This window comes from Eubalaena glacialis, chromosome 12 (genome assembly GCF_028564815.1).
Source record: "Eubalaena glacialis isolate mEubGla1 chromosome 12, mEubGla1.1.hap2.+ XY, whole genome shotgun sequence".
Lineage (NCBI taxonomy): Eukaryota > Metazoa > Chordata > Mammalia > Artiodactyla > Balaenidae > Eubalaena > Eubalaena glacialis.
In genome coordinates, this window is record NC_083727.1 from 44,973,977 (window position 1) to 44,998,493 (window position 24,517).

Sequence of the window (24,517 nt, forward strand, 5' to 3'; positions counted from 1 at the left end):
CAATGCTCATCTGTATCGCCAGACCAATTAAACCAATGTCTGGAGGTTATGGTCTAGTCAGTGGTTCTTAAACTTTAGTGTGAATCACACTATAATTAAGCACAGATTGCTGGGTCCCATTCCCAGAGTTTCTGATTCTGTATGTCTGGGATGGGGCCTGTAAATTTGCACTTCTATCAAGTTTGCAGGTGCTGCTATGCTAGTGGTTTGGGGAACACACTTTGAGAACCACTGGTCTAGGCAAATGTGTAAATATGCATGTGTATGTATATATGTATTTGTGTGTATATATATCCCCAGGTGATTCTAATCTCAGAACTACTAGTATAGAAAGTATTAATAAGATTCTTTTCAGTTCTAAGATATTGAGATTTTAACATAATGAGAGTTGTTGGGTATCAAGATGATCTCTATAGAAAGGAGACCTATGGAAAAACATACCAATTTCTTGGTCACTTCATTAAGAATTTGTTTCTATAAAGCATTTTACAGTAGTTTTTGAAAATTAACATTTTTATAGTATATTTGCTGCATATATGGTTCTTCACTTCATTTTTCAGTAAACATGGTTTATTTGGTTGTCAGTTTCCCATCATTTGATAAGACCAATGGAGGGTTTGGATAATAGCCTGCCGTTTTTGAATTGTTTGAAGAGAAACTTGTAAATTTGTAGTCCAGGGGTAATTCTGGGGGGGAAAAAAAAAAGATTCTGCAGATTTCAAAAGAACTTTCATAAATATAAACAAATCGAAATTTGATAGTCATTGATAATAAAACATTTTGTTTCATAATTTTAATATTTCTTTTGTCACCTGGATAGGTTGCATTATGTAACTGGTAGATGAGAACTAATAATCTTCATAGCCCTTAGTAATAGTTACTAAGAATAATCTTTGAATGCTTAGCTAAATAAGAATTCTAATATGCACAATATGGCAACTTTTTCCATATGATAAGCATCACACACACACACACGCACACACACAAACACACAGCCACAAGAGGGGGGAGAGAACATAAAATTCATACTTTATTGATGGTGGGACATTGTGACATCTTCAATATAAGTATCTCAAAAGCTAGCCTTCAGATATTTTCTTCCCAAGCTTCTTCAAAGAACCATTACCAGAAATATTACAAGTGAAACGTTATATGTCATGTAATGATAGTCATTCCACATGCAGATACTGCGTAGTCATCCTTATTTCACAAATATCACAAGTAAAACATTATTTGGTAGTACTCAGTATTTTGAAAATGATACTAACATAAAAATTATACTTTATATTAAATGCCAGTGAGAATTATTAAGACCCAAATAGTTAATCCTTATGAGGAGAAAACTAGTGCTAAAGATTGGGCAGAAGGAACACTGCCTTTCTGAGGCCAGAGAAAGCTAAGATTACTATATACAGAAAAACATTCGTATTAGTGAATTTCAGTGGTCTTCCCTGCTTCAAATTAGCTGGAGCATATTTTGAGCCATTAAAAAGGCTCACTAAAAGGCATTGGAGAGTACACTGATAAAACTGAGTTTCTAAAATAGTGCATCTGAGGTCCTGGATTTCTTATAAGCCACAAAAATGATACAGGCTGCGAGCTGACCCAGCCACCTCTTTCTCTGTCTTTCCTATACACTTCCTAAAGTAAATGTTTTAAAAGCTATTATAAGGTTAAAATGATTACATTATCAAAATGCTTATAAACCAACCATCATGGTAATGTATATTGCAAACTTTTATAACATCTATAAAAATACCTTCTAAGCATTTAAATGTCAATGAGAGAACCACATCTAACAGAATATTGATGAATAAAGAAACATTACATGAATACAAAAAAGGTTTTAAGAGACAAAGGGGGAATATCAGGTTTGTTTTTCATTTCCTATCTCATTTAAAACAAAAATTTTATTCTCTCTCCCAGGTAGCAGAAAAAGTCTACTAAGGTTAAGAAATCTGGGTATGGAATAGCCAAACTGAGATCAGATGACTATTGTGTTAAAACAGGTACGTCCAGATTGGGGATTCAACAAGAGGGAGACATTTGCATGTCTTAGAAAAGTCATTGTTGGGTGCTTTTTGGAAGAAAAGAGAATGGTAGACAACCAAATTCTTGTTTACCACAATGATGTTCTATTAAACTCTGTGTACTAAATACACCATAATATCAACCACATTATCTAATAATTAAATGAAGTGAACCAAAATGAACAAATATTCTTAAACAGTAAGTTCAATGTAAAACAACACAGACAGAAACAGAACAACTCTTGGGACTTTTTTTAAAGATACTGGCAGGATAACATTTATATAAAGATCCTATCTTCAACATGTCTAAAGCCATGACCATCACACCATTTTTCTTTCAGCCATTTTTCTTACTTGGAGGTCAATTACACAGTACTATCTGAATATTTACTGAATATGTTACTGAAATAATAAATTTCAAATTCTGTGTGAGATATAATTGCCTTATGAGAATGTGATCGTAAGCAATGAGTGCGAAGTTAAAGAGAGACTAACACTTTGCTTTTTGAGGCAATGTCTTGGACATCAAAATCGACAATCAAATACAACTTACCAACTCTCTAATTCTCCTTCCCCCCACCCCAAATCGACTTCTTTAGCTTTGTCTGACTACTGGTGAGTCTAAGTATTTTCTCCTAAGAAAAGTTACAAGACAAAGGCTCTGCCAAATTATTTTCCAGGGTGCTGAGGAAGAAAGCTTTTGGAAAATGAAAATGGGAGCCACACTGATGCTATTACTGCTTCCTTAAGGAGAAGTGATTACCCCAGAAGACAGACAGGGGATTATTTTCCCATTTTTTGAGAAATATTTAAATCCTGGAATAATGGAGAGTCACTTTTCCTTGACTCTCTTACTATTTCACAACCATATCCCACTGAACAGTTTCTATCCAGGTACTTTAGAATAATTCAGTGACTTCCATTATCACACAACCCTACTCTCTCACTATAAATTTGAGTCACTTTGAAGGAAAGAAAGAGTGAAATATAAAAAATTGAAAATAATAGTTTAGTCCTGGGCCAGTCCCTCCCTTCAAGTTACAGGGTCCATTTCTTTAATAAGAAAATTTTATGTGAAAGGAAGAAATATATTCTTTAATTTTATGTGTGTAAGCATGGAACAAAATGGAAAAAAAAAATCAGTCTTTTGAAACTGGTGAGAATGAGATATTATTTCAGTGAGTAAGATATATTGACATACTGGATTTGTATATTGGCATAGAGGATGGACCTTTTGGAAGGTCACACATATCTCAGGGTCATCATCATCCTACCAATAAATATCAGATAAATATCTTACTTCACTTTCTCTCATATCCACCCTGTGGTATACCCAGTTTAAGGAAGAAGAATCTGAGGTTCAAAAAAAAGTAGACTTCCACTTCTGAATTGGAGCTGAGACAACTAGAAAAGCTGGATAAAATAAAAACATCAGAGTGAAGTTATTGGAGAGTTGAAGAGGCAACTAAGACCCGAGGACACACACTTCCTGGGAAGGAACAAGCGGCAGTGAAGTGAGCCAACATTCTGCCACAGTTTTTCCCTTTAGGCACCAGAATTCTGGCTGGGGTCGGGGCAGGGGCAGTTACTAGCAGCAGAAAAACCAGAAGAGATTTTGGCAGTCTTGAAGGGCTACAGAGACAAAAAGTGAGGGGCAGGAACCTGCTATAAACAAAGGGGTGGAGAACCGGATTCTAGACTCAAGCCCTTTGCCAAACTCTGCAAGGAAACTTCAGGAAACTAAGAAGCAAGCAGAAACATACCCCTCTGTAAAGCAGAGTAGATTTTTCAGCAGTTTCTTGGTATTGAGAAAACAGGGAGGGATTAAATTCTGACCAGAGAGAAGAGAGGGTGAATACCTCGGACTTTCAGTGGTACTATTTCTGAAACCAGAATTTACTATTATGAAGTGATTCTCTTTCATGTTAAGGGATTTTTTTTCCTTCACATTAATAGAGCTAACTCTAACTTTCTTTTGGTTACCATTAACATGGTATTGTCTCTATCTTTTGATATTCAAACTTTCTGCATCCCTTTCTCCCCATTTTTCTCTCCATTTTTGTTTTTTTGGGGGGGTTTAAAATTATTTTACATAATTAGTTTGGTATATGTATCATTATAATGCTTTTGGTAGTTATCTTAGAGATTACGAGATGCATTTTTGACTTAATATCTAACATACTCTCATCCTTCGCCATATAATAAAGGATGTTAGAACACTTTTAACTCCAGCTGTCCCATTTTGTGATTTATATGCCATTGGTGTCATATGTCTTAAAATTCTTTATTTAAACCCCATACGGTTTAAAAAAATTGTTTCTAACTGTAAAATTCATTTTAATTTATTCACACATCCTTTTGTTGCTGTATATTCACTTCTTCTTTCATCTCCAGTCTTCCAACAGGGATCATTCTCACTTTTGCATGAAGAACAAGACCCTTTAGTATTTTCTATATAGTGCAGATCTTCTGGAGATATATTTTCTCCATTTTTGTCTGTCTAAAAATATTTTTCCTTTTATTCTTTAATGATATCTTTACTTGGTATAGAATTCCATCAAGACTGACAAGCATTTTCTTTCAGCAATTTAAAGATATTCTGTCTTTTGGCTTCTTTTGTTTCTGGGAAGAGTCAGATGTCAGATGCCTAACACTCTTATGAAGTACTCCTTTGAAATCAATCTGTCTTTATTCTCTGACTGCTTTTAATATTTCTTAATTATCTGGTCTTTAGCAGTTAACTTTGGGATTTCCTTTTATGTATTGTGTTTCAGTTCTTTGGGCTACTTAAACCTTTGGCTTATTTTCTTTCATCATTTTTGGAAAGCTTGTAGCTATTGCTTTTGGCTTATTCTCTCATCTCCTAGGATTCTAATTATAGGAATCTTATTCCTTCTCATTATATCTCCTGTGTCTTTTAGTCCCTCTTCTGTACCTTCCATGCTTTTTTCTCTTCAGGCTTCATTGTGGCTATTTTCTTTTGGCCTATTTTCCAGTGTACTAATTCACTTTTCCTGTGTCTAATCTTCTGTTAAACCCATCCATTAAGTTCTTAATTTTTACTTTTTAATATTTCAATTTTAGAATTTCCACTTTTTATTAGTTTTTATATAGCTACCAAATTTCTCATTCCTTTCTTTTCTGTACTTGAACTTGGTTATTTCTGTTAGTGTTGTCTCATACCCTTGTGCACCTGGTTATTTTTCATTATGTGCTGAACCTTGTATTAATTGTTTTTGGAAATAATTCGAGTCCTAGAATGATGTTATCTTCCTCAAAAGAGAACAGTCATTAATTCTTACCAGGTGCCTTGGGGCACTACCAATCTAGAATCTTCTCAATCCAATTTTAGGGATTCAGCTGATTTAAAGCTGAGCTTCAGTTCCTGTGAATGCCTACTTCTAATTCATCCTTCAGAGTCTCAGCAGAGATTGAGAGAGTCCACCAGGCCCACCCCTCCTTTGGCAGGCCCTACCTTCCACTTTCTACCCCTGTAGGTTCATGAAACTACGAAAAGGCCACTCACTTCTTTGAGTGCCTTCTCCTGAGTTAGCAAATGGGGGGAAAAGCAGCCCCCAAAGTCAGATTCACCTTACTTGGCCTCCTTAGCATCCTGTCCTGGTAACTCTTCCCTAGCTTTCTCCTATGACTCCAGGCAGACTTAAAAAAAAAAAAAAAGTACAGCATTTGTAGTTGGCTCCAGCAGACAGGCAGGTCTTAATTACCTAAACTGCCATATCTAGGTGTTACCCAAGAAAAATCTATAAATGCCATGGGAAAATTTTCTTCTTTTAAAGAAAAGAATTCTAGGGCTTCCCTGGTGGCACAGTGGTTAAGAATCCGCCTGCCAATGCAGGAGACACAGGTTCGAGCCCTGGTCCGGGAAGATCCCACGTGCCGTGGAGCAACTAAGCCCGTGCGCCACAACTACTGAGCCTGCGCTCTAGAGCCCGCAAGCCACAACTACTGAGCCCGCGTGCCGCAACTACTGAAGCTCGCGCGCCCAGAGCCCGTGCTCCACAACAGGAGAAGCCACCGCAATGAGAAGCCCGTGCATCGCAACGAAGAGTAGCCCCCAATCGCCACAACTAGAGAAAAGGACGTGCGCAGCAACAAAGACCCAACACAGCCAAAAAAATAAAATAAATTTATAAAAAAATAAATAAAATTAAAAAAAAGAAAGAAAAGAATTCTAGTACTTCAGGTCATTACTGTCCAGCAACAGGTAAAGCTTTATAAGTATTATCCCCCTTACCTGCTATTGCTTCAATACTTGGAATTGCAATAGTGCTGTAAGCACTGATTCTCTTACAAGACCATGTATAAACCAAGGAATCTTCTGTATTTTCCAGTCCGGAAACTGAATCAATAAAAAAAGAGCCCCATTTTTTAGATAATCTATTCAGAGGCTTTGCCTTCGGTCCCTGAAACAAGAAATAGAATAACGAAACTGTGATTAATTAGTGTTCAACCTCGTTATAAGTTTTTTCCACCAATAAGTAAATCAAAATAGAAAAACTCTGTAGGAATTTCAGTTGTTTAACTTTAACCAGACTATATACTATATAAAAAGTAAAATAAAGCTTTGTAGTCCTTTAATGTATTCTCCTCTGGCTTTGTTTGGGAACCCCTTTCTCATCCTTTGGGGTCTGGCTTGGATGCCACCCAGGATATTTTCCTTGATTTTCCACAGTTGGGTTGGATTAGGTCTCTTCCATTTTCTCACACTCTGAGTTTATCCCTAATATGGTACTTCTCATACTATCTTGCAATTATCATACTATTTACTTTTCGCCCTGGACAGATTATGAACTACAGAAGGTTAGGAACTATCTCATGTATTAGTGTATCCTTAAGGCTTAGTGCCTAGCACATAGCAGGCACAGAAAAGTTGTAGACTAAATAAGACTCATTCAAAAAATACTTCACAGTGTTTTATGGGTGTAGTATAAAACTAAGAATTGAAAAAAAATCCTATCACGTCCATAGAATTTGGATTATAAAATCTGTCATCCTTTTCTGATGAAAACTTCATTTTGGAGCAGCAAAGAGTCCCAAATATGCCTTTAGATTCATGATTCTTTGTGCTGGAACTCACTTTGTGAAGCAAGATGAAAATATGTGTTTTTCAGATGATGGTGTTTAGAAATCACTTAGCAAGAATCTATCTGGATTTCACCAAAGATATTTAAGAGCAGTATGGAATATAAATATCTATGCTTCTGTGTGTACATTTAAGGTGTATTTAGATATAATTTCTCAAGGTGTAAAGAGAAGTTTATGGTGTCACTTTTCTTTATTTAGTTCATTGTCTTTTCTAAAATAATGAGTGTGAGAAGAAATGACTCACGTCACACAGGCTATATGTAGATAATGGTTCTGCCAACACTGAGTGGTAATCTGGGCTGCACATTATTCCTTTGAAAAGAGGAAAACAGACCTGTTTACCCTTTCTGGTTCAATGTACTATGGATGCTGTTATTGTCTAAATCTTTGTGTCCTTCCAAAATTCATATGTTGAAATCCTAAACCCCAAGATGATGGAATTATGAGGTGAGGCCTTGAAGAGGTGCTTAGGTCATGAGGGTGGAGCCCTCATGATTAGTGTCCTTATAAAAGAGATCCCAGAAAGCTAGCTTCTCCCTTCTGCCATGTGAGTGTACAGGGAGAAGATGGTGGTCTATGAGGAAGTGGGCCCTCACCAGACACTGAATCAGCTGGCACCATGATCTTGGACTTCCCAGTCTCTAGAACTCTGAGAAATACATGTTTGTTGTTTATAAGCCAGCCAGTCTATGGTATTTTGTTACAGCAGCCAAAATGGACAGATGCTAATCTTTGTTTATTCTGATGCTGAAGTTTTAATGACTCATTTTCTCAAATATAAAATATATATATCACTAATCAAAAGAATCATGCCATTTCTTGAATATATCAACAAGGAGCACTCCTATTTTCATTGAGCCTTTATATCTTATAGATTTCATCCCTTAATGGTAAGTGTTCTCACCAAGTTTCTATCTTCTCTTCTTCTCTTTCTCTCTTGTCTCTCTCCCTTAGACATCTCTCAATTTTCCTCGCTTATCCTAACCTATCTCCCAAACCAGTTTGATCTCATCCTCCAGCTATTTCAAAGAAATGGGATTCAACATTAAACCAATCACATCTCTCTCCTCACAAAACCAGGTCTTTCTCGTGACTTCCATATTTATATGAATAAAACCCATCAATTCCAGTTGGCTGCGCTTGAAAACCATCGATGTTTTGCGTCTCAGCTCCTACCACCAGCACCCAGCTTATCAGTTGTGCCTCCAGAACATCCGCCACGTACTCTCTCCATCTCTTTCTCACTAGCACCCACTGTTCATGTTTGTATCACCTCTAGTCTGGGCTGCTGGGACAGCCCGCCACAGCATCCCTTCCCACGTGCTGAGCCCATTCTTCACACAGCTGCTAAATGAAAGCTTCGCCCCTGTTGCCTGCACATCCAAAAGCTGCTAGTGATGCCTTTGGCTGACAAACCTACACATCTGCTATTTTACGGTCAAGACTGTGTACTGTAGCCTGTACATTACAATCTCTGTACACTTATTCATGTTACTTCCTGAACCAAGAATGTTATTTCCATCAGTTGAAAATGTACCTGTCCTTCAATGTTTACCTCACATTCTACATTTTTTATAAAATTTTCCCTAATTCTCCTCAATGAAGTATCCATCCTGTCTTGTTTGTAATTCTTTTATAATTTGTACCCTCTGGAGGCAGTTATGCTTTATTTGTATACTCAAGCTCCCTGACCCCTTTTATCCGCAGACTAACATGTTCTGTAAAAAGGATCTGTGTATGATTCCATTATAAGTCCCTGATATTCATAGTAGGGAGGCTTGCACAAATTAAAAACTTAGTATATGTTGAACAAGACAATGGTGTCAGACTGGTCATTTAATATAATGAGTGGCCTTATTAAGATATCTCTGCTAATCCAATAAGCTCTTACTTATGTCTGATAGTTGCGATGAAAGTTTTGAGTATTGTTCTGAAATATGTGTATGTGTGTGTACACCCAACAGACAGCTACCAAATCCTGTCTCTTCAGTCACAGTGGGTGGATTTATTAAGGACATATATGTTCAATGGAGCAGGGCTGGGGTGGGGAGGTGGAGTCTGATGATAAAGGAACATTATTTCAATTCTATCTTGGGAAATAAAATCTTCAAGCTGTTGACTCACTGTTTCCTGTCGAAGAGCCAATTATTAACTCTTTGTTCATGATGTGTTTATAACTAATTAACAAGAAAAGGGGTCTGTGGGAGAAGGATGGAGCTACTGTTTATGTAGTGCTAAAGGAAACATTCCCACTGATTCTTCATTTCCTTATTACTGTCTGTGCATTCTCAAATCATTTTGAAGAAACCAAATCTCCTTATTTCTCTTTAGGGGAAACCTCCTCCCAAATCCCTTGGGTTAGAAGGCCCACCTCCTGGAAGATTATTTTAAAGCTCTTTTTAACTCAGTCCACAGAACTTCCAGTGTCACACTGAAGACCAAATGCTACTCAGTGGAAACCTTGTAGAAACCTGACCCCTTTATTCTAACATTCAGTTGCATCTACTTATAGCTATCTTTTTTTTTTTTTTAAATAAATAGACTTTATTTCTTAGAACAATTTTAGGTTTCCAGATAAATAGAGCATCTCCTTCCCCCCTGAGCCCCGGGGCACCCACTGGTCTTTTCCAGAATGTCATATAGTTGTATACCGTACGCAGCCTTTTTGGAACTGGCTTCTTTCACTTAGTAATATGCACTTAAGGTTACTCCATGTTTTTCCATGGCTTGATAGTTTCTTTTTATTGTTATTTTTTGATTGGATATTTGTTTTTTGACTTGTGTTTTACCTTCTTTTTAGATTGTTCCACTGGAATGAATTTAGGAAAATGCATTCTATTTTCTGACCTTTCTTCTTTTCTGCTTATTTTTGCTTTTATACACTATTTTCCCTTTCTAGATTTATGGCATATTTTACTTTTCTTTCCCTCAAGTCTTTACCTAAGTTCATTTTGGGTGGCTCAGGAGTAAGTTTAAGGGAGCTACCAATTTTGTTAAGTTAGACCCATGAAGCGAGAGCACAAGGGCTTTCATGGCCAAGCAAAAGAGGCAGAGTATAGCCGCAGTGTCAGGATCTGGCCGCCTCATCATCAGCCAAAACACGGCCACGGCGCCACAGCACTGGATGAAAGTAGAGAACTCAGAAGACAGACATTACAGACCATTACATTAATGGTCAATAGCATTTATCTTGGCATCACTTAAAAACTATCCACAAGATCAACTGTAGAGCTGAGATGGCATGAAGATCACAATAAGTGCCAATAGATTTCATCTCTCTTGGCACCAACAAGCACTTTCTAAGATATGTGAAACACAAGGTTTTTCTTTCAAGGAAAGAACCAAAGGAGACCCTTACCTCATATTTTCCTTTCTTCTCTAGAGGCTCTGAGTCCTCAGGCTTCCCGTCTCTGTCCCCTCTGAGCTCTTCCAGGATGAGGACTGTCTCCCAATTACTATAATGACAGGCTGGGAAAATATCTGAATGCATGCTGTCACCAAAGTAAACAACCTGTAAGTCAGACAGCAAATTCTGTTTGAGAGATGAGAATTGTGAAACAGTAGTGTTCATTTTATAGAAGGCAGAAGAAAATCCCTCAACAGGTATCAGAGTAAGTGATGTAAAAGTTGCATAGACATCTTAAATTTCCTTGAATAACTTCACAGGTGACCTGTCCTATTTGATTCACAAGGTGTCAGGTTTAAGAAGTTACACAATTCATTTGCAGGTAGAAGAAAGGCAGAAGATAAGTGAATTCAATTTTCTGAAATAAAAATGAAAGAGCCCATATGTTTACAGTTAAACCTGCCCCTGGAATTGAAGAGCTGGTGAGATATTGGCAACAACCTGTTACAGAGGGTTAGATTAGCAGGAATGCACAACACAACCAATTTACCAGTTTCTGGGCGCCACCCAGACCTGCTGAAACAGAATCTCTGAGAGTGGGTGGGCTTGGGCAAGTGGACTCTGGGACACTTCCCAGGCATTCTGAGGCAAAGCCTCATTGATCTAGTCCATGTCTCTTAATTTACAGATGAGAAAACAAGGCTAAGGGAACATGAACTAGAACCTCCAAGGCAGGAGTCCCCAGGGGGCTGTGACAGTGTACGAGCCAGTGGAGTAGGGTTCAGTGACCCACTGACCCTCCTTCTCATGGGGCTCCTGGCAAACGTTTTTTAGAAGAAAGCATCCTGCTGTTAAAAATATACCAACGTCCACCATCAACAGTGTGGCCAGGATGTTAAAAGCTAATGTGTCTCCAGTCTATAGTATAATCAGTTACTGCTTGTTTTACACATAAAAATGTTCTTGATGGACAGTTATCAGGATAACATTCCTCAGGTAACCCACACACTATTCCACTGTATCTCTCAGGTCTGTGGCCTCCTGCTTGGAATATCTGCTTTTCTTTGTTACAGAGAAAGACTCAATGTACATCAACAAAGGAAAGGCTTATTTAAGCAGAAGAGGTAGGCAAGGAGGTTGGCAGACAGGCAGAGGCAGATGATTCCCTCACAGATAATTATGCTGAATGCATTTAGAGTTATGGTTTTAGTTTACAAGGGCTTATATCTCCAAGCCCTTGTAAACTGGGCTCAGTCAAAAAATACCTTGGGTTCAGGTTTGCCAGTCATTTTCTTCAGAAGTTCATAAAGGTGGACAGCATTCCCTTGGGAGTACCAGCCAGGTTTATCCAGAGATGGCAGTGCCTCCTGCTCCTCATCATTCTCTGAAAACACAGTTTGACAATCATATACTTTTTAATCAAGTGATAGCACCCAGTTGGACAGACCACACTCTGGCATGGTTATAGGACACGTACAAGAAGGAACCATGTGGGGATGGGCGCTAGCATTCAGTGATCACCTATACATCATAACCACTTCATGGACATAAATAAATATACTTTTTAAAGATTTTTTTTTTAAGAGCAGTTTTAAGTTCACAGCAAAATTGAGAGGAAGGTACAGAGATATCCCATACACCCTCTTCCCTCACAAAGGCAGAGTCTCCCCCATTGTTGGTGATAATAAATGAGTCCAACATATCACAATGATATGAGGTGAATTCCTCCAGAACAAGGAATTCTAAAAACACATTTACAGATAATTAAAGCCATATCACAGCAACCGCCAGTTTAAGGTCAAGAGATATTTATGCCTATTTGGTTGACATTTCAGCAGCCATTTTCTAATTCTTCTACACAATCAAATGAAAACCCTACTATTCTCTAAAGAGTAGTTAAAAAACCAACCATGTATTAGCCTAACATTAAGAGTCTAAGAAGACTCAGCACATTCCTGGAGAAACACAGTGAAAACCAATTATTTCTCTTGTCTGTCTGTCTGTACTTAGCACAGAATGTCTTACCATGTAAATAATGTGGGTTTGATGGCAACTGGGAAATGAGTAATTTACACAAATATTTTTGAAAGCAAATGTACATTTGATATGTAGAGGCCCACTGTACAGGAACAGTGGGAAGGGCATCTTTCCATTGCTTATTAAAAACAAAACAAATCTACAGAATCATAAGTTCTCACATATTGGGACTCAGTAATTAACAAAAAGGAAAAAACCCTTCTTTATACAAAGACCAAAACAAAATACTCACTTTACACAAACCCCTCCCTCCCCCTCCCCGTTTCCAGCTCCCACACCGGAAGCTGCTCTGCAGGGTACTAATTCATGCAAGGCAGCTTCCAGGGCTCTGGTAGAACCTCCATAACTGGGAAGCTGTGGGACTCAGAAAACTATTAATTCCAGCAGCAGGGAGCCAATGTGGGCTGTGAAAGCATCAGAGCTGAGTGGAAGCGATACAATCCAAGGGAACAAACTCAAGGAAGCTTCAAGCACAATCTTTATAAACCCAAATATTTTCACACTTCTTTTCATGGTCTATGGGAAACAGTTATATGAACTTTCATTTTCACATAATATAAATAAATGTGCCCTGCAAGCAGTACAATGATGACACTGATTTGAAAAAGTTTACTTAAAAAGGATATTAGAAGATAATAAATACAATAGAAAAAAAACAGAGGAGGACAAAGGGGATAAGAGAGTGACTGTGATTTGTTTCCTCAGTTTTAAAATGGGGATAATAACAGTACTTCTCTCATAGAGTGTATACGTGAATTAATACAGATGGAGCACATGGAAGAGTGTGGGCCACGTAGTGTTGAAAAAGTCTTAGCTGCTATCCCTTCAATTCACAGGCGCAGAAACTGATATCTGGAGAAGCTAAGGAATCTGCCCAAAGTTACCAAACTGCTACAATCACCCCTCAAAGGACTTCAGATTAGGGCTAGAAGACAAGGAGTAAGACAACAATCAATTAAAGCCAATAGTAAATCAAACTAAAACTCTTTTGAAAACTATAATTTACTTCTGGATACAGCTGTGTTTTACAATAACAAAGTAAATCTTCTCATTTTTTAACTGTAAGACCATATGGACAAGTAAAAACAAAAAAACAAAACAGTACGTTTTTAGTCAGCATAATAGTTACAAAATTAATATGGGGAAATGATACAGTCAAGGCTATGGCTGACAGCCTTGAAGAAAGCAAGCTCCACGACTCAGATAAGACAGAGAGCCAGAGAACTCACGTGCCTGGGCCTGACTGATGTGATGTCAGAACTGGCTCCTGCGGCAGCTCCCAGCAGCTTCTCCCAACTCCCAGAGCCTTTGGTGTTACTACCTTACCAATGTTTTAAAAGTATGTATTTGTGTGATGTTTTTGAATCAGTAATACATTTAAGTTTTTTTAAAAGACTCATTTTTGAACTCTACCTGCTACGTGCTCACCTCTTCTGCAAAAGGTAATCATTCTTTTATGCATATAAAAGCAAATATAAATATATATTCTTTTTCTCCACTTTTGAAATACATTTATTGAGGTATAATCGACATACAATAAACTGCGCATAAAGCATACAATTTGATTAGTTTGGGCACATGTATATATCTATTATGAGCTGAACTGTGGTCCCCTCAAATTCATATGCTGAAGCACTAACCCTGTTCCCCAGAATGTGACTGTACTTGGAGACAGGGCCTTTAAAGAGGTGACTGAGTTAAAATGAGGCCACGGAGTGGGCCCTAATCCAATACTATTGGTGTCCTCATAAAAAGAGGAAATTAGGACACATAATTAGGCAATTAGGACACAGAAGAAAGACCATGTGATGCTACAGGGAGAAGATGGCCATCTACAAGCCAAGAAGGAAGGCCTCGGAAGAAACCAATCTTTTTGACACCTTGACCTCAGACTTCTAGCCTCCAGAACTGTGAAAAAAGAAATTTCCATTGTTTCAGCCACTCAGTCTGTGGTATTTTGTTATAGTAGCCCTAGCAAACTAATACAACACCCGTGACCCCTCCTCCCTTTTAAATGCAAATATCAGCCTATTCGGCACACTGTTCTGCAACTTGATTTTTTTAAAACTTTATTTTATTGATAATACATTGTGATCTGCCTGTTTTTTTAAATTCCATGATTTATTTAATAGTCCTTTTTTGATAGACATGTGAAATGTTGTTACAAGGAAAAAGTTACAAACATGACAGAATTCGCCTGGTGGGATCAAACAAAATCCCACCAGGATTTCTTTCTTTTCTTCTTTCACTCTTTATTTCAACAATCTTTCACAAACCAATTTAGATATGAGGGATATGGCAGTGAACTAGATGGTCTGAGTTCTTGAGCTCAGAATGTTTATTTTCTAGGAGCAATCTCTGACTTGCTAGGGGTTTACTTAACAGTGATTTATGATTAAAATATATTTATAATTGTTTTGAATTCTAGGACTCCTTCTTATATGAACTTGACTGAACAGTTCATATTTACTTTTATACAAATCCCTTCTTCAATTTTGAGCTAGAAAAATTTCCCACCAATTATGGATTTTCATACACACTTTTTCCATTGTTTTTGGAATAGGCAGTAAGATACTTTTCAAGTAAAATACCTCCTAAAATGCCTGCCTGTGTTGGGGACTATAAAATGGAAATTATACTATTAAAGGAAATAAATACTTTACCAGTGAGCTGGAGCAAATTTCATAGAACAGAAAGTGAAACTCTTACTCTTACCCTTTATCTACTTTGGCTTTGGTCATTTAGTTAAATATGCTTAACTACCTAGCTCATTTCCACACCTAAAATGATAGGAAGTTTATTTCTTTTCAGAATAACAACCTTCAATTAAATGTACTCACTAAGACGTTCTCTTGGTCTTACTAAAGTCCCTCTTGGTGATCTGACCAGTAGCATCTGTTTCAACAGAAAATCTGTTTAGAAATGCAAATCGAAGCCTTTTGCCCAGCCCTACTGGATCATAATCTCCATTTTAACAAGATCCCTAGGTGATTTGAGTGTAAAGTCTGAGAAACACTGATGTAGAAAGAACAGCAGGAAAACAAAACAAAACAAAAACCTGATAGAACAATAAAAGGCATTCATTTCACCAAGGAGCGAGTAATGGGCACCTGTGGGGAGCAGTGAGAATGAAGATGAAAAGGTAACCTAGCAACCAGATTTAGCCTTAGGGTGCTATATGGAGTGGGGAGCCAATGAGATTCTGTGTGTGATAAATGTATTAAATATATTGTAAGTCTAACAGTAATAAGTGAGCAATACAAAATATATTGAAATTAAAAGCAAGTGGCAAATAGAAATCTATGCCAATGAAAAGTATTTGAGGGCAGTGGGCAAGAGATAGAAATAGAGGTATAAAGGGAGGCAGAGGGACGAGGTAGAATGGGGAAGAATGATAAAAGCTTAACGGGGAGGGAGGGGACGGCAGAGATGAGATATTTCTGAGGTAGATTAAACAGGACTTTATGAAAAAAAACAAGCCAAAACAAGAAACAAACAAAACCCCCCAGGACTTGATGCACAGCCTCCTGGATGTGAAAGCGTGAAGATGGTGAAGGTTTCCAGCTGGGTTTATTCAGCGGCTGGTCAAGTAACCAAGATAAGGAATATACAAGGTGACCAGCATGTTTGGTTGTTGTTTGCTTTCAAGGTGGAAGGAAAATCAAGTTTGATTTCAGAATACTGGGTGGAGGTGTCTGGTGTACAAGACAAAATACGGTGTGAGGTTCTGGCAAAGACAGCTGGGGAGACATTTGGGGGTCAGTGGATAGGTGGAAGCTGAGGCCAAGACACCAAAGACAGCAAGTTGGGTCATGATTCCCAAATTGGGCGGCGCGGGGGAGGGGTAGGTGGTAGCAGGAGACTGACGTGGTCCCTCTCCCCACTGAATTTACAATCTTGCAAGGTGGACGGACTCCCTCCCCCCACCAAGCCTTAGCTCTGGTGAGGAGCCGAGTCGTGAGATAACAGATTTTGCCTAGAAGGGGTTCCCCGCCTCCAAACAGTCCTTAAGCCCCTGTAGGGATCAAGCTGAATGGAGCTCAGCCCCCCACCTGCCAAGTCCCCACCCTCCCTTTCCGTGCCTCCATGACAACGGCTGCCATCAGTCCTGTGCGACTGCGCAGATGATGCTGCAGCGCTGGGGTCTCTGGGATTGGCTCACCGTGCCTTCCATCCCAACAAGCTTCTTTGCCTTAATTTTACTTCTAACTTTAATCATTTGGAGCAATGATTTGATTTACGAGACACTGGACTGTCACTTAAGGGCCAACTGACGTGACTTGTATTGTACAATAACATTAACTGCTGTATGTGGGATGGCTGGCGGGTTACAAGGCTGAGAGATCAGTTAAGTACTGTAATCACCCAGGCCTGATGGAACACTGTGCCAATTCATACAAGGGATGATAAGGGAGTGGCAGGTGACAAACTTGAGAAAACTGGAGGATAGGTTAGCTGTTAAGGGGAGAGAGGAGCTGAAGATGACTGATTTCCCTAACTTGGGCAAGATCTGTGGTTCGAAAAGTTATAACAGAGTTATGGAATATGGGAAATTAATGAGTTGTTATAGGTATGTCAAGTTTCATGTGATGCCAGGGCTCTGGGGCATGGAAAGCTTAGAAGACAGATAGAAACAGGTCTCTGTAAGTCAGGGAAAAGTGAAACCAAGAATTAAGGAATTAGGAGACATTAGCGAACAGGTGACAGTTAAAACCAGAGGGTGGTAGAGAGCTGACAACAGGAGGAGAAGAAAGAAGTCAATGCAGAACGCTAGAGAGTAGCGACATTTAACGAGAAAGGTGAAGGGAAACCAGCAGTGGAAACAGAGATAGAGCAGTTAGAGGTAGAAGAATCAGAATCAGCAGCAAAATAAACACTGTAACAGAACACAATGTATTAGAGATTCTTTAATATAAGCAGTATGAACCTCTTATTAATAATAGTTCTGGCAATCCTTTTGCCCTCTAAATGTGAATAAACTATTTTGTATCAGCTCCAGAAACTGCAGGATTCACTGTGTCTTACACCAAAATATTTTAAATCAGAGGACCAGAAAACTAAAGCTTGAAAGTACTTTAGAGATCTTCTAGTCTAATCCCTTCTGGATGTGAAAAAACCGAGACAAGCTCTATACCTATATAAAAGCATGAAATCCCATACATTCTGAGGTCCACAGGCATTTTATTCTAATCATTATAGACAATGGTGACAGGACTTTGGGTCCTATTTCATCCATCCAGACTTTTCAACTCTTAAAGTTAAGACTTAAAACATTTTCATATTATATATTCAGCCAAGATGACTATCAAGTCTTTTAATGAATATAATATCTGAAAATATAGTTTGGATAACCATTATTATGTCAGTCCTCAAATCCAATTTGATAGTGTAAAACCAAAAGAAAATACCGCACAGAGGTTATAAGATAGATACCTCTACATGGTTGTAGTTTTTAAAAGCTTACCCTTATATCTCTGAATACTCTTCAATTAAATAGAAATACTGCACAAAGTACAGTAATTTGTCAGCATAAGTTAATGCATTTGTGGTCTCCAATATGTTAAAAAATTTGGTATATTTTTAATGTGCATTGTTTTCTGTTACTGGTGTTTGTGTGTCTGAGTAAAATTTTAATAAAAATCTTGGTGAAACGGCATAAGTACTACTGTAGGTATAGAACAGACACAGATTTTCTTGGAACAAAATATGAAAACCTTGAAGATAAAAGTAAAAATAAACATCTAATGAGTACTTAATGTATTTAAATATAAGTTTGTGAAGAAGGGAAAAACATTGAAATTTTTTTTCCTGGTTTAATACAAAGAGTCCTATTTGACTCCTTGATTATTTCCTTTTTTTAAATTTAATTTTTATTTTACATTGGAATATAGTTGATTTACAACGTTGTGTTAGTTTCAGGTACACAGCAAAGTGACTGAATCCCTGATTATTTTTTAACATCAAGGATTTATATAAGACATTAAACCAATATATAAAAAACACCATCGATCCCTGCCTTTCTATTAGGCCAGGGTTTCTTAACCTTGGCACTACTGAGATTTGGGGCCAGATAATTCTTTGCTGGTGGTGGTAGGGGTGCTGTCCTGTGTGCTGTAGGTTGGTTAGCAGCATCTCTGACCTCTACCCACTAGATGCCAGTAGTATCCCTCCTCCAAAGTTGTGACAACCAAATGTCTCCAGACGTTGCCAAACTTGCCCTGAGGAGCAAAACTGCCACAGTTGAAAACAACTGTACTAGACCATTCTCATCAGCATATATGCATATTCGAGTACCTTCAGTTAAAAAAAATAAACTACAGGTCTTCCTTGATTTACGATGGAGTTACAACCCGATAAACCGAGCATAAGTTGAAAATACCTTAAGTCAAAAAATGCCTTTAATATACCTAACCTACCGAACATTAGCCTAGCCTACCTTAAACATGCTCAGAACACTTACATTAGCCTACAACTGGGCAAAGTCATCTAACACAAAGCCTATTTTACAACAAAGTACTGCATACTTCATGGAATTTACTGAATCAGTATGGGTACAGCATGGTTGTAAGTGTACTGGCTACTGGCTGACTGGAGCTGTGGCTTGTTGCCCATTCCCAGCATCAAGAGAGAGTATCAAAAGGCATATTGCTAGCCTGGGAAAAGATTAAAATTCTAAATTTGAAGTACAGTTTCTACTGAATGTGTATTGCTTTCGTACCATCATGAAGTCAAAAAATCTAAGTTGAAGCACTGTAAATCGGGGACCATCTGTATGCCCTTAATCCTACATTGTCTTCCAGCTAAAACCTCAATTGTTTGACTATTTTCATAGCTAAAATTCTAGAAAGAGTTGTTTACACTCATGGGTTCCACTACCTCCAATGAACTCTTCAAGATACTGCAGTCTGGTTCTATATCTATCAGTGCTCAAGACACCAGTGATCTCTGTCTTGTCCACTACAATGGACATTTCTCTTTCCTTTTCCAATTGACTTTCAGTAGCATTTGCCCTAGGTGACCACTCTCTCCTCTCCTCGCTGGTTTATGAATGTTGTACTCTATTTCCCTCACTATAATCTGTCTGCTCCTACATCACACTCTTTCTTCTCTATCCTTAATGTTAGAGTGTGTCAGAGCTTGGTCTGGGCCTTCTGCCTATCTGTATTCTCCCTCTATGTGATCTCATGTAAGCCCAAGGCTTTAAATACCCGTCTATGAGCTGATGAATCCCAAATTTATATCCTGAACCTACACCTGTTCTCTTGGACTCCAGGCTCATTTATATAAATTTCCTAATTGAGAGCTCCAGTTAGATAATTCACAGTCATTTCAAAATTAATATGTTGAAAAATGAGTTCTTAATAGTTATATTAAGAACCACCCTGCACGAACTTTTCCTCTCTATTTTTCCTCATGGCTGTAAATGGTCCCACCATTTACCCATTTGCTCAATTCAGAAAAAAGAAAAATTAGCAACCTGAAGTCATTTTTGATTAACTCCCTTTTCATCTGCTGCTTCTAAAACATCACCAAGTCTTGTGTTTTCCATCTGCACAACGTATCTTAAATATGTCTACCTCTCTCCATTTCCAGTACTACTGCCTCAGACCAAAGCACCGCAATGTCTCACTTGCGACACTCAATTGCCTGGTCTCCCTCTTTCTCTCTATCCTTCCCCACATCCAATCCATTCCCCACCCAGCAGCCAAAAAGGTCTCTATGTCACTCATACATCTCAACTGAATAGCTTCAGGTTGCTTTTGGAATAAAAATCAAAACCATTTCCACAGTGTATGAGGCTGCCTGCCTCCCTAATTTCACCCCTTCTCTGCCCATGACTGTGTGCCAGAATCACAGGTCCCTTCTCTGTCACAGGAACGAGCCCAAACTATCCTCACACGGAGCCTTTGCATTTGTTTGTCCCATTGCCAGGGACACACTTCCTCTGCTCTTCTCATTACTCATCCCGCAGGTCCCGCCTGGCAAGTCACCTCTCCTGACCTTTTCAGACAGGCGTCCCCTGGCCAGGCACTCTAAGGTGGCCTCCCGGTTTACCCTACCTCACCAGGCAGTCATTTCCATCTCAACAGGTAACATGACCTGTAATCATATCCCAGGCATTTACCAACTTGCTTATGCGCTTGTTTATGCATCCCAATGAGGGAAAAGAACACCTGGTATCTCTTTTATTCCCCTTGTTGCATCTAACACAGAGCTTTGTACATGGCTGTCAGCCAACAGGTATTTATTGAGTAAGTGAATGAACAAATCTTAAATAGGAGAGTAAAGATACAAAATGTTAACTTACCAAGTGTCCGGAAAGGCCTCTGACTTGGTAAATGGGAGAAGAAACCAGGCTTCAATGCATTTGTAATCACAATGTCAAAAAGATATTCAAAATCATTCCTAAAAAGCAATGATATTTTTCATAAATTTATTTTAAGGAATTAGAAAAGGTCCATATAAAACAGAACTTAATCTTGGCCTATTTGACCACAGCATCATTTCTGGTCTTTTGATTAACTTTTCTACGCTTTCTATACATTTTAAGGTGAACCTTAACACTGGAAATAGAAGGTAGTCAAGCACTAATCATCCTGACACCACCCTGAAGTATCAATACAAACATAAGGGGGGAAAAAAGCACATTAACTCATTAACTCTAGGTGCTAAGCTGGTTTTCTCACTATGGCAATAATTATAGTGTGTAAATTCAATAGTTTCTAACACCTAAAATATTCATGAGCTATGTTTTCAAATTTGGGGCCTGAGATTTGTCTGGATTTATTAGCATCAAGAGTTATTAATAATTTTGTGTGTTACATGGGTCCTACAGAAAGCTAGCATTATAACAAGTCAGGTGACATCTTTCAAAGAGTGTTCAAAATGTGAAGATACCTTATTTTGAAAATCAGGGTAGTATTATAATATGGTAATTTTTAGGCAACAATAATAATTGTTTTTTAGTCTGTATTTAACACTATATTAAGGATTATTTGGGACAGCAAAGGAAAGATAGTCCTTGCTCCTGACAGACTCACTATTACATTGGGGAGATAATATTTACCCAACATTCCAGAATACTTTTACACAGCAAAACGGCACTGCAGAGGAATTAAGACATGAAGAAAAAGTTTGGTAATCTATGCTAATGAAAAAGAAATTAAGACTCCCAAGTGTTTATTCTGAAGCATGGTTCCACTACCAGGACAGCAAATGTCTCTACAAAGGCACTTTCCAAGGCATCCAGGGCTGCAGCCTTAATTCACTTCAAGGATCCCAAACCTATACATTAATCAGAAAGCAGAAAACCACCAACAGACTGTAAGTACACCATAGACCAATCTGAATCCACATGTGCTGAGGAACAGGAAATCAGGAAGCTAAACAGGTTGGCAAGAGTTCAGTTTTGAGGCTAAAATTTGCTTCATACTCACGGCAATTCAGTACAGTATCTGCTAAAATTTGAGGAAACAGTAGGGGAGATCTAACAGCTCATTTTAGAATCTAGCTCTGACCATGGATATTCCCTGGCATTGCCCGTAAGAATGCCATAGATAAGTATTAACACTTGCTGAGACTTACCAACTACTCTCATACTTTTACCTGTATTGTGCTATTTAAACTTCCCGCCACACCTATGAGATATTACTGTCCCATCTTTAAGATGGTGAAATTGAGGCTTAGAGAGGTCATAGAACCTACCCTAGGTCACGGGGTGAGTTGCAAGGCAGGGCTTGAGCCCACGGCTGTCTTATTTTTAAGTCTATGCATTTATGCTGCCTCGATGTTCATGGATGTCAATCCCACCCCTGGCCGTGTAAATGGGGAAGTGCCTGGCTCCACATGGAAATGGCTACAGAGGGATTGTATTCCAGGTAAGTGTCAGGGGCTATAATCTACAACTCAGTGTCCCTCAATAATCATCCAAAGCCGAGAAACCAAATTCACGGAGGACGGCCCGAAGGACATGCGGTCCATCCACCTTTCAGAAAAGCTCAAGCCCAGACTATGAACGGGCTATGAGCATACTGGCCCGGTAATACCGCTCTGCTACAATGTACTTGGGGTGTGTTTCTGTCAGCAGATGTTAAGGGCTGTTATGAGAAACAACCACTTGTCACTCAGCATTGTTTAATACAATGATATGGTCATGGCTAACACTTTAAAAAAAGCACTGGTGTAATCTGTTATCAGCATTTTATAAGATCATGAAAACGAAATGACTCACTTACCCAAGGATATATTCACAGAGGAGTCTACAGTAATCACTGTGAGAACTGGTAATTAACATAAGAATTTTCCCAGCATTTTTTAGCTGTCGAAGCCACTTTTTAACAGATTCCGGACAAGTGTGTAAATACCTGCCTGGATCTCTTTTTATTTCTGGAAAATATATTCCACAGTTTTCTGAAAAATAAAAATATCAAGGAGGTTTTTCTTTTTAAAATTTTTTGACTCAGTGCATTCTCAAACAAGTTCCTCTCTCTCAAAGCTATAGATCAAACTAAAAGGATAAAAACTAGGTTTGAATAATCCAGCAACGACGCCATTACTAATTGCTTTTTAAGAATACTTCTTGTTCTTAAAAACATGATGATTGAGAATGTCAGTTGAAAATATTTTTTGGTTATTTGACAAGGACTGATAAAGTGTTAAAACAGATAACACGATAAACACAATACATCAGTATTTTCAAATCAAAGAAAACCTTACTGCATTTGAAATGTCAATTAATAAATATTCTTTCAATCATTCAACAAATATTTGCTGAATACGGATAACAAACAAATACATATTCAGATAATGCACCAGGAACACGTCTTTGGCATGAAGCAGTGGAAAAGGGAGCTGGGTTCCTGAGCCAGTGTTGTTTCAGATGAAACTGAGACTAGAGGCCCTGGTCTATTACAGCCCCTGGGAGGTGCTGTGATGTTAAATGGAAAAACAAGTCATAAAAGGCAGGAAGAGGACTTCCCTGGTAGCGCAGCGGTTAAGAATCCACCTGCCAAAGCAGGGGACACGGGTTAGAGCCCTGGTCCAGGAAGATCCCATATGCCGTGGAGCAACTAAGCCCGTGCGCCACAGCTACTGAACCTGCGCTCTAGAGCCCCCGTGATGCAACTACCGAGCCTGCATGCTGCAACTACTGAAGCCCGCAAGCCTAGAGCCTGTGCTCCACAACAAGAGAAGCCACCGCAATGAGAAGCCCGAGCACCGCAATGAAGAGTAGCCCCCGCTCACTGCAACTAGAGAAAGCCCGCACAAAGCAATGAAGACCCAGCACAGCAAAAAAATAAATAAAAATTATTAAAAAATCATTAAAAAAAAAAAAAAAGAAAACGAAAAGGCAGGAAGGCAGTGCAGGTGACAGTGAAAGCCGAAGAACCTGAGTCACTAAGCTGGGATTGCCAGCTCTGTCCCTTTGGGTCTTTAGTAGAGTCCAGGGGGTCAGCCTGAGCCCCGAAGCAGCTGGTAACAACATTTCCAGAAGTCCTGGTCAGATGCACCCACTATGTTTGATATGATGCCTTAAAAGTTATGAGTACTTAGGCACATAATTGCAGATTTGGTTGAAACGCTACTAGATTCATAAAGCACTTTAGAGATACTGTTCTTTGGGCATGATAGCAATAGTAAGCAAATAAAGAGAACCTGAGTTCCTACTTTCCTTAACTGCTAGGAAAAAGACACATGCATAAACAAAACAAGAAGTGAACGAGCTTGTAGTGAATTATAAACTCTGCAATAGATATAGGCTATAACTGTAATTCTGTACAATGTCATGCACTTGAAATAAATGAAATGAAAGTTATATATCAAGAATGTCAGGACAGGACAGAAGAGTCTCTTAAGGAAAAAAAAAAAAGAAACAAAAGCAGAAATGGTAGCAAATACTGTTGTCTGACTGCCCAAATCCATTCCCCTTCTTCTTTGCTAAAGAGTATTCTGATTTTGTTTGAGGTTTCATCCTCCTCTGAGGGGCTAGGTGCTCGGG

The 24,517-nt window shown here is 38.5% G+C and overlaps 1 protein-coding gene across 1 annotated transcript in view; it reads right to left on the reverse strand.

Annotated features, from left to right (window-relative positions):
- Positions 1-570: 570 nt before the first annotated feature.
- NT5DC1 (5'-nucleotidase domain containing 1) overlaps positions 571-24,517 on the reverse strand; it is a 121,719-nt gene continuing 97,772 nt past the window's right edge. The window contains exons 7-12 of the mRNA XM_061207380.1: positions 22,755-22,929; positions 20,828-20,925; positions 11,748-11,866; positions 10,495-10,647; positions 6,286-6,454; positions 571-686 (exon numbers count right to left, since the gene is read on the reverse strand). Of these exons, the coding sequence (XP_061063363.1) occupies positions 571-686; positions 6,286-6,454; positions 10,495-10,647; positions 11,748-11,866; positions 20,828-20,925; positions 22,755-22,929 (830 nt within the window). The remainder of the gene's footprint in view (positions 687-6,285; positions 6,455-10,494; positions 10,648-11,747; positions 11,867-20,827; positions 20,926-22,754; positions 22,930-24,517) is intronic.